Source organism: Dipodomys spectabilis, unplaced genomic scaffold (genome assembly GCF_019054845.1).
Source record: "Dipodomys spectabilis isolate Male_0828 unplaced genomic scaffold, ASM1905484v1 ptg000521l, whole genome shotgun sequence".
NCBI lineage: Eukaryota > Metazoa > Chordata > Mammalia > Rodentia > Heteromyidae > Dipodomys > Dipodomys spectabilis.
Window position 1 is genome coordinate 202,399 of NW_024871198.1, and position 14,606 is coordinate 217,004.

The window sequence follows — 14,606 nt, forward strand, 5'->3', positions numbered from 1 at the left end:
CCACTTCAACCCCCTTGTCCCTCTCCGCTCAGCCCTGTTCCTGGTTCTTTATCATTGCTTTTGCCACTCCGTGGACGGCACTTCAAAGCTTATTTCTCTCAGCACTTTTTTGCTGGATACTTGTTGGGTTTACGTGGATGGCGGTATTTCTTTTTCCCTCTGAGGTACCTAGAGGTACCTAGAACTCGAGAGCGCAGCACTCGACTTTCTCAGCTGCCCGTTATCTTCCAGTTCTCAAGGATTTTGCAAGGAATGTTGTTTTCTTTCACACAGCTGTGTAGGAGGTGATGGCCTCGTTAGAGTTACCTGGCAAGCTAGAGTTTGCATGAGACTCATTTTCAAGCATCTGAAGCTTAGCTTGGCCTTCTGTATAATGAAAAAATCTCCCCTTTGAAACATAGAAACAAATAATAAACAGCCATACTTAATGGAAGCATTTTACAACTGGCTGAGATTGTCACCTGTAACTTATAGATGAAGAAATCAAAGCGAGAGAATGGGCTCTGTAGCCCTCCGTTGCTGAAAGCAGTCTGGACTGTCCTGGAAACCACGCACAGCTCTTCACTGTCTCCCTATATTTGGCCATGTGCACGTTTGTCAGCGTGCCAGGAAAAACTGCTTCTGGAAATCAGCGTTGGCTGAGACTGGAATGCAGCCTTCAAAACATGTGCCAATTTGGCACTCTTCCCTGTTTATGGACTATTTGTAGTACAGATCAGAAAGTAGAAGTACCGTGTTTGGAAAGGCCAGTTTGGTTTGTGCTGTATCCACGTATTGCCTCAAGAAGTTACCTCCACTTTCTTTTTATCTTAGTGCTATTCAAGATTTCCATGTTATGTCACACCGGCAAGGTCACTGCACCATGCATCATTGAGTCCCCTCCACACCGTGGAACTTGGTATAATTTCTTCATGTTACCAGTTAGGAAGCCAAGGCTTAAAGGGGGACTTGGCTCAAAGACACGCAGCTTATTCACCCTAACGTGTGGCTGACTACCAAGTCAGATTTGCTTCCCATTTATAATGAGTCTCTTCCCTTTGCATTCTTTTTTTTGGTCGATCATGGGGCTGATTGGTCGTGGGGCTTGAACTCTGGGCCTGGGCGCTGTCTCTGAGCTCTTCAGAGTCTCACAGACATTCCTGCCTGGGCTGGTTTTGAAGTGCAATCCTCAGATCTCAGCCTCCTGAGTAGCTGGGATGACAGGTGTGAGCCCCCGGCACCCAGCTCCCTTTGTATTCTTTAAGGAAAGTTTGTTCTCCTAAATTCTGTTTTTTGTTGAAAATATTTTCTTCTCTTCCTCAGTCTTCAAGGTTAGCAGAATGTGAAGCTTGTTTAATGACACAAATTAGCAAACAGATTATTTATGTAGTTTTCTCGAGTCAGAGCTTCACTATGTAACTTAAGCGGGCCCTAAACTCAGTCTGTAGCCCATAGCTGGCCTCAAGCTCGCCGGCCTCCACCTTCAGCCACTCCAGTACTGGAGTTATAAGGTGTACCACTTTACCTGGCTTATATGTGTTTGAAATAGAAACTTGAGCAGTCTCTAAGTCTTAGTTCTTAACTGAGTAAGTGGTAGTACTTGGAACATTTCTCCTGAGTAATCATTTACGCAACAAATGCATTGCCGGTTCAGTCTAGGTTCTAGGAGGGAGCAGTACTAGCTCCTACTGTGTCATGTGCTGGCAGAGGATACTGTGCAATTCCTCAGATACCTTACACACCGTGAGTGTGGGTGAATGAAAACTGTCCAGCTAGGGCCTTCATGTATAGGAGAGAAATGCTTGACTTTTTTAAATAGGTGACCAGATTAGGCCTTTACTGATAATATTCTTTCAAGGTCTAATTTTAAAGTATAATATGTTTTCTCTAGGGAAATAATTTTCACAGAGCTTTTTACCTTTACCTTTTTTTTAATGAAGGACTTTTTGTTTCATGAATGCTGCCAAAATGAACTGACTTATTGTTAAATTTATACGTGTGTGTGTGTGTGTGTGTGTGTATGTGTGTGTGTGCTGGTCCTGGGGTTTGAACTCAGGTCCTGGGAGATTTATTGTTCAAGGCTAGTGCTCTGCTACTTGAGCCACAGCTCCATTTCCAGCTTTTTGGTAGTTAATTGGAGATAAGTCTCTCCCCTGGCTCTCAGCTCCTGAGTAACTAGGATTACAGGCATGAGTCATGGGTCCCTGGTTTAAATTTATACTTTTAATAATGAACCTGTCTTTTTGTGCCTTGCTGAATGTAAACCTAATAGAAAAGCAGGTCTGACTTCCATTTATTTGGTTTATATTTGGAATAAATGACTATTTTTTAAATTCACAGAAACAATAGGACTATAAAGGAGGTAGTTAAAAGGAAATGTTTTCTATGTTAAGAGCGATATTATGGTAGGGCAAATGGATCTGATTATTATTAATTGCCCTTTTCAAGTAATGGACTTTGAAGTTTCACATGTAGGTTCCTACAGAATGAGTAGTTCTTGAAGAACACATTCTTGTGCTTAGGTCACCTGCTTTTCTCCATTTGTTGGGTAGGAGACGTGCTAGGTGATAGAACTTGAGAGGTGTGGAGTCTTTTAAATTCTCTCCGTAGAATCCATCAGAACTCGAGGCTTTGTCAAGCATGTCTGTATACTGTGTAGCAGTGAAAGTAACTTTCTAACAAGGACTTTGTGGAGCTTCTGATTGAGAAAGGGAAAGAAAACATAATGACAGAATAACGAAGCATAGCACTAGTTTAAACAGCAGCATGAGGAGGTGTCTCTGTCTGCTTTTTGTACTTCCACTGATGCCTGTCGGATCTGTCCTGGTCTGGAGAGGCGGGGGAGCTGCACTCCAGTGCTTACGGCTGCTTCCCAGCCTCCTGGGGAACTGGGGTTTTGTCTCTCTACTTAGAGGATGTAAATGAAAGCTGCACATTTCCCTGTTCATTGAGTAACCCTAGATTTTGTTGTTGTTGTTGGGGGAGAGTGATCCAAGATTAGATAATGCACAAAGATGACCTTAGATAATGCACAAAGATGACTTTATCCATCCATCTGTTCATTTGCTGTGCTGGAAATGAACGCAGGGCCTTCTGCGTGCAAGGCAAGTATTCCACTACTGAAGTACACTGCAGTCCGACCCCCTCTGTCTGTCTATCATGAAGTTAATTGCAGTTAGTTAAGTATCTTGTGGTGTAGGTCTGTCAAAGATTCGGGTTGTCATTTCTTTCCTCTTTTTGGTGGTTTTGGGGTTTGAACTTAGAGCCTCGCGCTTGCTAGAGAAACGCGCCATAACTTGACCCACACTCAGCCTTGCTCGTTTCATTTCTCCTTTCCTTACAGTGTTGCTTTCTTTTCCAGATTGGCCAGGTGAAACAGGAGTTGTCTAGAAAGGACACAGAACTTCTCGCCCTGCAGACAAAACTGGAAACACTCACGAACCAGTTCTCGGACAGTAAACAGCATATCGAGGTGCTGAAGGAGTCTTTGACCGCCAAGGAGCAGAGGGCTGCCATCCTGCAGACCGAGGTAGGCGCCACGGGCCTCGCTGCAAGTGCTTCTTTTGCACCCTTTCCCGTGCCTTGCCTGGCTGCTCTGTGCCGTGTGTGTGTGTGTGTGTGTGTGTGTGTGTGTGTGTGTGTGTGTGTGTGTGTGTGTGTGTGTGTGTGTGTGTGTGTGTGTGTGTGTGTGTGTGTGTGTGTGATGCACTATCTGGCAGCACGATCAATTTGGTACCAAACACAACCATCTTCTTTTTTCTGTCAGTGGTTGGGCTTGAACTCAGGGCCTGGGTGCTGTCCCTCAGCTCTTCAGCTCAAGGCTGGCACTCTACCTCTTGAGCCACAGCACCACTTCCAGTTGTCTGAGTGGTTTATTGAAGATAAGAGTCTCACAGGGGCTGGGGGTTTAGCCCAGCGGAAGGGCTCCTGCCTGGCATGCGCAAGGCCCTGGGTTCGGTCCTCAGCCCTGGAAAAAAAAAAAAAAAACGAGTCTCACAGACTCTGGGCTGGCTTTTTTTTTTTGGGTCCGGTTGTGGGGCCTGAACTCTGGGCCTTAGCACTGTCCCTCAGCTCTTCAGCTCAAGGCTAGCGCTCTACCACTTGAGCCACAGCGCCACTTCCGGCTTTTTTCTTTTTGCTTATGTGGTGCTGAGGAATCGAACCCAGGCCTCAGGCATGCAAGGCAAGCGCTCTACCACTGAGCCAACTTCCCACCCCTGGGCTGGCTTTTGAACCAAGATCCTCAGATCTCGGATGACAGGGGTGAGCCACTGGCATCTGGCTGACATGATTTTCATACTTTTATTTTTGCTACATTTGGGTTTATTCACGGAATTATAAGCATAATTTCTTCTGGAAAGTATTTGCAGTTGTTCACTTGTGGGTTTCTAAAGAGTTTTTGATTTTGGTAACTTGAATATGCAATACCACACAAAGGTCAGAAGAGGGTGCCGGTGTCTTAGCCATGTGACTACTCCAGATTTGTGACTGGTGGCTTTGAGTGGAGGTGGCAGGTGTGCCAGCCATAGAACCTCGGCCAGTTGGTTAGTAATAATGCAAACATTTAAAAGCTTGTCACAGTCTAATGAATGACTTTCTCCCGCAGCAATCCAGCCTCCTCTTGGTACCCAGCTCAAGCACTGTCTTGGAACCAGGTCTCGCACAGATGAGGCTGTCCTCCAGTTCTTTCATGATTCTGTCTTTGGTTTTAGACGCCATGTGTAGCTGAGTCCTAAGTTGTTAGGACAACCGCTCAGCTGTAACTCTTGTGCTAAATTATAAGAGCAGGAAGCTAATTTCTTTGAACTTGAACAGATCATAAGATTGCATTTTGTTCATTTATTAGCACTTTCCTAAAGATAATTTTCTCTGGTGGCATTCAATAAGAGTCACTTTTTCCAAGGACCATGTCACTTTTAACATTTGAAAGGTTGTTTTTATTTATATTTTTTAAAAGATTTTTATATCAGTCTTTAGGGCTTGACCTCAGAGCTAGTGCCCTGTTCCTAAGTATTTTTGCTCAAGGCTAGTACTCTACTACTTGAGCCACAGCTTTGCTTCTGGCAAAGTCAGAGACTTCCTGCCCTGGCAGGCTTCAAACCGCGATCCTCAGATCTCAGCCTCCTGAGAGTCAAGGAGTTCCTTTGACATCTCTAGTAGCCCGGTGGTTGAATTTCATATTGAGGATTCTAGGTCATCCAGTAGTGATTCAGCAGTGATTACCAGGTGGGTTTTGTTTGTTTGTTTTTTAGCGGTAGTATGCAAGTGTCTCTACAGGAAGCAGACTTTGACTCTTTGGGGTATGTACCCAGAAGTGGTGTGTCTGGATCATATGGACTTCTATTTTTAGTTTATTGAGGATTTCCATACTGATTTCCATAGTGGCAATTTACATCCCGAGAGATAAGCATTCCTCCCCATCCTCATCCTAGCATTTTGTTGTTTTCATAACAGCCATTACTGTGAAACTTCATTGTGGTTTAATAGGCGTTTCCCTGGTGGTCAAGGATGTTGAACATTTTTTCATGTATTTATTGGTCATTTCTACTTATTCACCAGATATGTTTCTGTTTAGTTCACTCATGTGTTTGATAGGGCTATTTGCTATTTTGGTGTTTACTTTTTTGAATTCTTTATAAATTACCTACCAGGTAATTTATCAGGTGGTTCATGCCTATAATCGTATCTACTAGGAGGCTGAGATCTGAGGGTCATGGTTCAATGCCAGCCAAGGCAAGAAAGTCTGGGAGACTTTATCTCTAAGGAGCCACCAGAAAAGTGAAAGGGGTGCTGTGGCTCAAAGTGGTTGAGCACTAGTCTTGAGCAAAAGAGCTCAGGGACAGCATCCAGGCCCTGAGTTCAAGCCCTATGACCGACAAAAAATTAAAAATAAATCAAATAAATTCCCTATCAGGTGGATATCGGGCCAAGATTTTTTCCCCATTCTATAGTCTGTGTCTTCTCTCTGTCAGTAGTTTGTGCTAGTATAGAAGCTTGGTGATTTGCTACAATCTTAATTATCAACATTTCATTACTTAAGGTAAATGAAGTAATCAGCCTTTTAGTAAACTCTGTAGCTTATCTATAGGAAAGGGATGATCCTTTTTTCTTTTCCATTAATCACCTGTGGTAATCTTGCCTTCTCAGGTAGATGCTCTCCGATTGCGTTTGGAAGAGAAGGAAACCATGCTGAATAAAAAAACGAAGCAACTTCAGGATATGGCCGAGGAGAAGGGGACACAGGCTGGGGAGATTCACGACCTCAAGGACATGCTGGACGTGAAGGAAAGGAAGGTCAATGTCCTGCAGAAGAAGGTGAGGCGCGGGTGTCGGGAGCTCACATCCGCTCTGACACACACACTTCGTCCTCACACGCACCTGAGTGATTTTCTTTCCTCTCTGTTGTTTTGAGGTGAGCAGATCTTTACAACAGCTATGCGCAATTGGATTTTACATTCTTAAAAAAAAAACAGTTAACCTCAGTAGTATTTCTCACGCTGTTTCTGAAGTGTCCTGTAAATTGCAGTAGTGTTCGACTTCATGATCTTCCTCTTCTATCTCTTATTGGAACTACAGTGAATTTGTGTTTCATACACACCATCCATGTGATTTAGCAACATGACAGTTTTGAATAGATAAACAGGCTGCTGTAATGAATATACAGGTGTCTGTGTCAAGGAAAGAGGAAACTTTTCCCTCTTTGACCATAATCATTATTGGAAAGAAGACAACTAGAAAAAGTTAAGCTACTGATAATTGCTAGCCTAGATGGCGAGGCTTGGAAGGTGCATGCGCCTTGTCTGGCAGGTGGAAGGCACAGGGTATTGTGAGCAGGAAGAAGTGAAAGGAAATGAGGGGCTGGGAATGTGGCTCAGTGGTAGAGCACTTGCCCAGCATGCATGAAGCCCTGGGTTCGATTCTTCAGTACCACATACACAGAAAAAGCTGGAAGTGGCACCGTGGCTCAAGTGGTCAAGTGCTAGCCTAGAGCAAAAGAAGCTCAGGGACAGTGCCCAGGCCCTGACCTGAGTTCAAGCCCCAGCACTGAGTGGGGGTGGGGGGTGGGGAATGAGGACTCCCTTCCTTCCTTTCCTTCCCATGTCAGCCCAGATTGCCTCTCCTCTCCTTCAGACACTCTGTAATGCACTCATAGACCCTCTCAGAACTCTGTCGGCAAAGGCCTTTGCCTTCTATTCTGAACCCACAAATTTCCTGGTCTGTGAGAAGATGGCGTCCGATCCTCACACAGCAAAAAAAGGTTTCGGTGAATATACTCACCTGTGTTGTCCTGTTTGTTTATTAAGGAAGCAAACAGAATTTAGTTTTTCTTCCTTCTGTCCCTGAAAGCTCCCGAGTCAACAATGTTAGAGACTTATCCACAGGAAGAGACTATGATGTGACTGCTCAACAGAAGCGTGAGGCCCTGTACATGTGTCCGCTGTGCCGCTTTGCGGACCCTGGCTCTGGAAGGGGTCAGATAGGGCCAGTGTTACCAGCCCTTTCTTGTGGTTTGCTACTTGCATTCTCTAGTAATAATTGTATATGGGACTATTTAGGGAAGAGCACTGACAAGGAGTAATACTTTCTCAAGTTACGTGTGTGTGAAATGTAAGGGGGGCGGAGGGGAGAGCAGGAGCGTGAGTGAGCTGTGGCAAGGGCCAGGCCTTGGGTCCCATCCCTGGACTCTGTGTGGCTCTGCCCGGGCCGCAGCCCCTCCCCCATGGTCTTCTGGCCTTCTAGGTGGTTTACATATTTATGCCCTTTGCTTCCACTGCAGCGGGACAATGCCAGATGGCAGGCACGCACAATGGGATTGGTGCTGCTCCCCCCCCCCCCCCCAGCCTCCCCTATGGTTTGAAGTAGTTTTGTGTTACAGTAAATTTCTTACCTTTATAATGAATCATTGACCTGGAAAATGTAATTGAGCATTTGAGTCTGAGCTGCATCCAGAATCTGTGTTAAAATCGTGCAGCTTCTTGCTTGATTGATTATAAATGATGCTGTTGCCCACAATTTTAATTTGCTCACGCAGATGCTGGCCAGGGCCCCTTCCCTCCTTCTGCAGCTTTTCTGCTTCCCTGCCTTTTGATATTCTGAGTTTTCGATTTAAAAGCAGCAGCCGCTGACTGACACCTACCAGGCAAAGGATGCTTGTCCCAGGTGCTTCTGGGGCTGCCCTTGGGGCTTCTCTCCTCCTGGAGTTGGGGAGGGGGGGAGAGGGGGGAAGGGGGCTGTTGGTTTCCTCGCTCTTCAAACGGAGACTGTATTTTCCCACCAAAGCCAAATTTTACTCTTTATTCAGAGAAAATAATTTGCTTTTTCATTTAAAAAAAAAATTCAATATTTTCTAAATATTATTATCTAAAAGGCTCAAGCCAGCTAGTAACCAAACTAAGACATAAGAAAAGATCCAATTAAGCCCTAATTGAATTTAATTTGGAAACTCGATTTGTTCACTTAGTCATTTTCCCATTTCCTTTTCTTTTTACTTCTCACGCATAGCTGCTAAGAGACACAGTCAACCTCTTTAGATACTGACGAGAGGAGTAGCAGGTGATGGATGTGGGGCAGTGGGTGCCCCATCGAGGACCTTCCTCGCCCCCACCCGCCTTTGGGGAGAATTAGAGGTGGACAATGGGAGTGTGGTGTAATTCCACCCCTGGCGCACCAGCGCAGTGCTGATCTATACAGGAGGCTTGTTATTATGGCTGAAGTTTGTTCCTTAGGGGCAGGGAGATTCTCATATCACCTTGCTGTAAAACCTTCCAATTGTGATAGATCCCTCCCTTTTCTAGAGCCCCAAGACACCATACAGCCCCCCTCCCTCCTCAATTCTCACCTCGAATTAAGTTCAGACTAGACATTCATAGAGAAGCATTGTTTTATGATCAGTGGAGAAAAACCTATTACTCCCTAATAATCACCTGGCACTTAGTGGCAGAAGTGTTTTGTGTTTTCCTCCGCTTGCTCACTTGTCTATCTGGAATTCAGCAAGGATGCCTGAGGGCGGCTTGCCTCGGAAGTAGAAGTAGGCAGTGTCACCTGGGTGTGACAGGTGGATGGTCCCTTATCTAATGGCTGTTGCCCCTGCCTACACCATCTACTTTGTGTCTCAGCAATTGTCACAGGCCTCACAGGGCACCCAGAGTGGCCACGCCACCCTGTGCAGAGCGGCCCCCACAGCCCTGGATGCTAGCAGAGAGACCGCCGGAGTCAGAGCAGTGGCCTGATATTCCGTGGGTTCCCTGACCTGACTCATGAGGAGGGGAGGCAGGGGGGTGAGCGGGGGGGTGGGGGGGACAGGGAGAAAGAAGGTGCTTTGCTCTTTGAGAGGCGGGCAGACCCGGCATTCCACAGAGAAGCCAGCCGCCTGGAGATCGCATGTCCATGTTCAGAGATACCTGCCTCAGTGAGGTCAAGGCGTTGAGTGAATAGTGATGGAAGTTCTCACTCCCTCTCCGTGGACTTGTGGCAGAATAGCCTTGTTAATCAGAATGGAAGAGGAATGTTTGTTCTGCTCGGAGTTTTCCTATTCTTTGAAGTGCTTAGCTGTCCTCCACTGCTCCCAGAGGAAGCTATTTCAACTCAGAAAGAATTCTGAGCAGTCTGAAATTGCTTTGCACAAGTTTAGAAATCACCAGGCGAGAATAATTCATAGGAAAAGAGCGCAGAGCGGAGTGTGGGGCGCAGGAGGATGGGCCCACGGCCAGGGAGATGGATGCTGAGAATGACCGAGAAGATTCATTTTCCCTGAGAAGCCCAGGAAACCTCACACAGGAGCGCTGTCTTCTCAAGTCTGCCGACTGGAGAGCTGCGGGACTTGGGTGCCTTTCAGTTCATGGACAGCAGCCTTTGATTTCTCTTTTACAGATTATTATTTTGTAGTTTTAAGTTTACAAGTCTTGCACTTTTTGGATAAAGTTATTCCTAAATATTTTATCCTTTTAGATGTTATTGTAAATGGCTCTACCACTTGAGCTACAGATCGCCTTCTGGCTTTTTGGTGGTTCATTGGAGGTAAGAGTCTCACGGACTTTCTTACCCAGGCTGGCTTTAACACTCAAACCACAGCTCTCACCCTCCTCAGTAGTTAGAATTATAGGCATGAGCCCCCAGCTCCTGGCCTCAGGTATTGCATTTAAAAACAACAAAAACACTTCTTTCTGCATCTATTGAGATGATCGTGTGGTTTTTGACCTTTATCCTAATAATATGGTGCATTGTACTGTTTTTTGCAGGCTTGGGATGGATTGGTGTTCTTCAGCTAGGGGAATGTAGAAACTATTTGCCATCATTTTCTTGGAAACTGTACGACTGGACCTGGGAGAATATAGCCTTTGGAGATATGCTGCGTTTTCAAGGGCGGAGGCTTAGTCCCAACAAGGATTTCCTAATACTTTCACAACCAGAAAGCAACGTTAACCTTACTACAACATAAAGCTCTTTGGTCTTTTAACTCAGTGACTTCGCTCACCCAGGCACTTTCTCTGTGTGTTGGCAGTACCCCGTGTAGCATGTGCGCCACATGTGTGTGAGTTCCAGCAGGCAGTACCCCGTGTAGCCACGTGCGCCACACGCGTGTGACTTCCAGCAGGCAGTACCCCGTGTAGCCACATGCGCCACACGCGTGTGACTTCCAGCAGGCAGTACCCCATGTAGCACGTGCGCCACACGCGTGTGAGTTCCAGCAGGCAGTGCTCTCACACGGTGCACTCAATTTAAACTGACCAGGCAGTACAGATAAAGCTTGTACTCAGTTGTTTCTCAGGGGACCCAGCAGCAGGAACGGGACACAGTAATAAAGGCACAGATGGGTATCCAGAAAGGGACAAAGGATTTAGAAAGCGGGGCTTGATCCAGTGTGGAAGTGCTGGCCGTATTGCCTTCCTTCTGCTTGTGAACCGCGCCCAGCCGACAGTCCCTCTGTGGGAAGGCTGTCAAGTTGAGTAGAGGAGCTCTTACACCAAGCCCTGATGAAAGGATTTCCTGTGTTCTTCCTCCTTGCTGCCACACCGGAATGTGTGTCCTACTCAGAAAACAGCTGCTAGCATCATACATGGGTCTTGTTCTTTACCTTCTCTTTCTGCCACAGCCAGCTTCCTCAGCTTTTCCTTCTAGCAGTTTTTTTTTCCCCTTCCTGTGAAGCAATTTTTCAGGTTATACAAATCATTAATTTTTGTCATTCCTGGGGCTTGAACTCATGGCCTAAGCACTGTCCCTGAGCTTCTTTTGCTCAAGGCTAGTGCTCTAGCCACAATGCCACGTCTGGCATTTTCTGTGCATGTAGTCCTGAGGAATGGAACCCAGGGCTTCATGTATGCTAGGCAAGTGCTCTACCCCTGAGCCACCTTCCCAGCCCCAGGATGGTTTTTAATAGACATACCCCACATAAAGGATGATGTAAAAATCTAACCCAACACCAGCATTTAATTACAAAATTTTTCCGGGCTGTCCACCAGGGGCTCAGCACCTGCCATCCAGCAGTGTGTGGGAGGCTAAAGTCAGGAGGGTTGTGGTTCCAGGCTAAACTAGTCAGAAAGGTTTGTGGGATACCATCTCGACAGAAAAGGCTGGGCATAATGATGCATTCCTGCCACTCCAGCAATGGCAAGACGTGTACATTGGAGGATCAAGGTCCAGTGTGGCCCGGGGAAAAGTGAGACTGTATTTCACAAATGCAGAGCAGAGAGTTGGGGGTGTGGCTCAGGTGGCTGAGTCCCTGTCTAGGAAGAATGCAGACCTGAGGTCACCCCTTAGAGCCACCTTTATCCTGCTGGGTTTTCTCACTGTCTACCGGCTCGAACCTGTGTTTTCCTTCAGTTCGCTGTCAATAACTTTCTTAGCATCTACAGGAGCACTTAGAGGCAGTCCCGTGCCCCTGTCCTTCCCCCACTGCCACCTGTGTGCTGGGTCTTTTCCCCCAGCTGCCTTCCCTGCTGTTAGGAAGCTGTGTTTTTGGGTGTACATTCATAGTGTGTGTGTGTACGTGCGTGTGCACCTGCATGTGCTCACACGCGCATGCCTCTTTTTTCTGTTCCAACACCAAATTCTGGCCTTAAGGTTTTGCATGTGATCCTGCAACTCTTAGTTTCCATTATCTCCTCAGAAACCCCTGACCTGCCCTGACTTTATCCTTTTGTGCCTACTTCCATTTTCTCATGCATGCAGATTGAAAATCTTCAGGAGCAGCTTAGAGACAAGGAGAAGCAAATGAGCAGCTTGAAGGAGCGCGTGAAGTCCTTGCAGGCCGACACCACCAACACGGACACTGCCCTGACCACGCTGGAGGAGGCCCTCGCGGAGAAGGTGGGCGCCCCGGGGCCTTTCCCACGCTCTCCTGAGACTCCTCCTTGGGCAGGAGCTCTTGGCTGTTGCAATAGACAGCGTAAAGGGAGCGAAAGCTTCGTGGTTGCTGCCTGTAAAAGCCCCTACCGCCAAGCAGGCAGTTCCTCTCCCAGGTGTAGAATCCCGCCCGGGCCTGGATTCCTTCTTTCCATTGTCAGAGAGCCTGTGGGGCTGTGGGCACACCAGACACTGGTCCACAGGAGGCCGCACGTGGTGTGTCCTACTCTGTGCTCTTCCTCTTCCGCGCCTAACACATTCATTATACATCATACATTAATGATTATAATGCACTGGCTGATTTTCTTTTTTTTTTTTGTCAGTCGTGGGGCTTGAACTCTGGGCCTGGGCACTGTCCCTCAGCTCTTCAGCTCAAGGCGAGCGCTCTACCACTTGAGCTACAGCGCCACTTCCGGTTTTCTGGTGGTTTATTGGAGATAGGAGTCTCACGGTCTTTCCTGCCCGGGCTGGCTTTGAACTGCGATCCTCAGATCTCAGCCTCCTGAGTAGCTAGGATTACAGGCGTGAGCCACCAGCGCCCGGCATGGCTGATTTTCTTACCCCTGGCCTCATTAATTTATTTTGCCTTCGTGAGCAAACCTTCTTTTCAGCCTTGGTTGGTTGACTTAAGCAGTGGCCTAATTTAACCAGTGTTAATGCCTTAAAGTTAACTCTATGCATTTCTGTGGGACATTTTAATAGGATTTTTAAAAAAAGAGGAATGAGAGTTACTTCCTTTAGGCTTTAGGCGAACGGCTGGACTCAAAGCTTGCTTCCTAGGTATATTTAGAAATATTACCCAGAAGTACGCCAAAGTTGCTTTGACTTTCAAACTTCCTGGCAGTAGTTTCATTTTTTTTCCTTCTCTATTCTCCTTTATACTCTAAAGTCAATATCCTTCTCAGGTTTTTTTGGGGGGGGAGGGGTGGGGAGGCAAATACGTGAATTTTAAGTTGTTTTCCATTGCTTTGAAGACAATGTATAAAGAAGAAGTATTTGTTACTTACTGTCTTAAGGGTGTATGTGTAAGTTTTTAGTCATTTGGAAGTTGAATTTAAATTAAGAGTATTCCAAGAAAACATTGTGGTGCTTTTAATGATATTTGTGATTTGTAAAAGTAACCTAGAAAAACCAGGTCAGATCTTTGATGTAGAAAGATGGGAAGGATGAGTTCTTGAAAAAGTACATTTTTGAGCCAGGTGTTGGTTGCTCATGTCTGCAACCCCAGCTACTTAGGAGGCTGAGATTGGGAGGATTTTGATTTGATGCCAACCTGGGCAAAAAACTTTGTGTGACCCTTCCCACTTACTGTCTGGCCCAGTGCTTTGCACTTACCTTCCCCCGCTGTGGGGGAAGTGAAAGACAGTGGCCCAAGCACGTTCCTGCAAAGGAATTGAGACTCTTATCTCAAACATACCCAAAGCAGGAGAAAAAAAAAAGGCTGGGGGTGTGGCTCAGTGTACCTGCCTAGCAAGCTCAAGGCCCTGAGTTTAAACCCCATTACTGCAGAAAAGGTAAAATCTGGAAAACCTTACTGTCTTTGGAGAAGAGGATGTGGGTATCACATTTGGTCATCTGAATCAGTCTTTGAAGTGCAAACAAACCTTTCCTGTGCTCTCTCTCTTCTCAGGAGCGGACAATTGAGCGCTTAAAGGAGCAGCGGGACCGAGATGAGCGAGAGAAGCAAGAGGAAATTGATAACTACAAAAAAGACCTTAAAGAGTTGAAAGAGAAAGTCAGCGTACTGCAAGGCGACCTCTCCGAGAAAGAGGTTATGATCCCCAGCCAGAGGCCTTGCTGGGTTTGCCTGGTCCTGGCCTGGCTGTGCGCACAGCACACCCACACACGTGTCCTGGGAGCCGGTCCCCTGAGCACTCCCCTGGCAGGCTTTTGTGACGGTCTCCTAGCGAAGTCACAAAAATAAGACACAAAGCGCAGATTGGTTCGCTCGTATCCTAAGTCTTTCACTGTTTCCAGTGAAGTTTCTTACTTGTTAGTGACAGTTCTGTAAATCTTTAAGTAAGGGCTAGTTGGGGAAATAATGGTGTCACTGGTAAGAAAAGTGACACACAAAAGGAGCCTGGCAGCCAGGTGCTGGTGGCTCATGCCTGTAATCCTAGCTACTCAGGAGGCTGAGATCTGAGGATCACGGTTCAAAGCCAGCCTGGACAGGAAACTCCGTGAGAGTCTGATCTCCAATAAAAAAAAAAAAAAAAACACTCAGAAAACTGGAAGTGGCGCTGTGGCTCAAGTGGTAGCGCGCTTGCCTTGAGCCGAAGAGCTGA

At 46.5% G+C, this 14,606-nt stretch overlaps 1 protein-coding gene across 6 annotated transcripts in view; it reads left to right on the forward strand.

Moving 5' to 3' along the window:
- Erc1 (ELKS/RAB6-interacting/CAST family member 1) overlaps nucleotides 1-14,606 on the forward strand; it is a 135,314-nt gene that overhangs the window by 48,863 nt on the left and 71,845 nt on the right. For all 6 annotated transcript variants that reach the window (XM_042670134.1, XM_042670136.1, XM_042670137.1 and 3 more), the window contains 4 exons: nucleotides 3,341-3,508; nucleotides 6,127-6,294; nucleotides 12,148-12,285; nucleotides 13,952-14,092. In XM_042670134.1, the coding sequence (XP_042526068.1) occupies nucleotides 3,341-3,508; nucleotides 6,127-6,294; nucleotides 12,148-12,285; nucleotides 13,952-14,092 (615 nt within the window). The remainder of the gene's footprint in view (nucleotides 1-3,340; nucleotides 3,509-6,126; nucleotides 6,295-12,147; nucleotides 12,286-13,951; nucleotides 14,093-14,606) is intronic.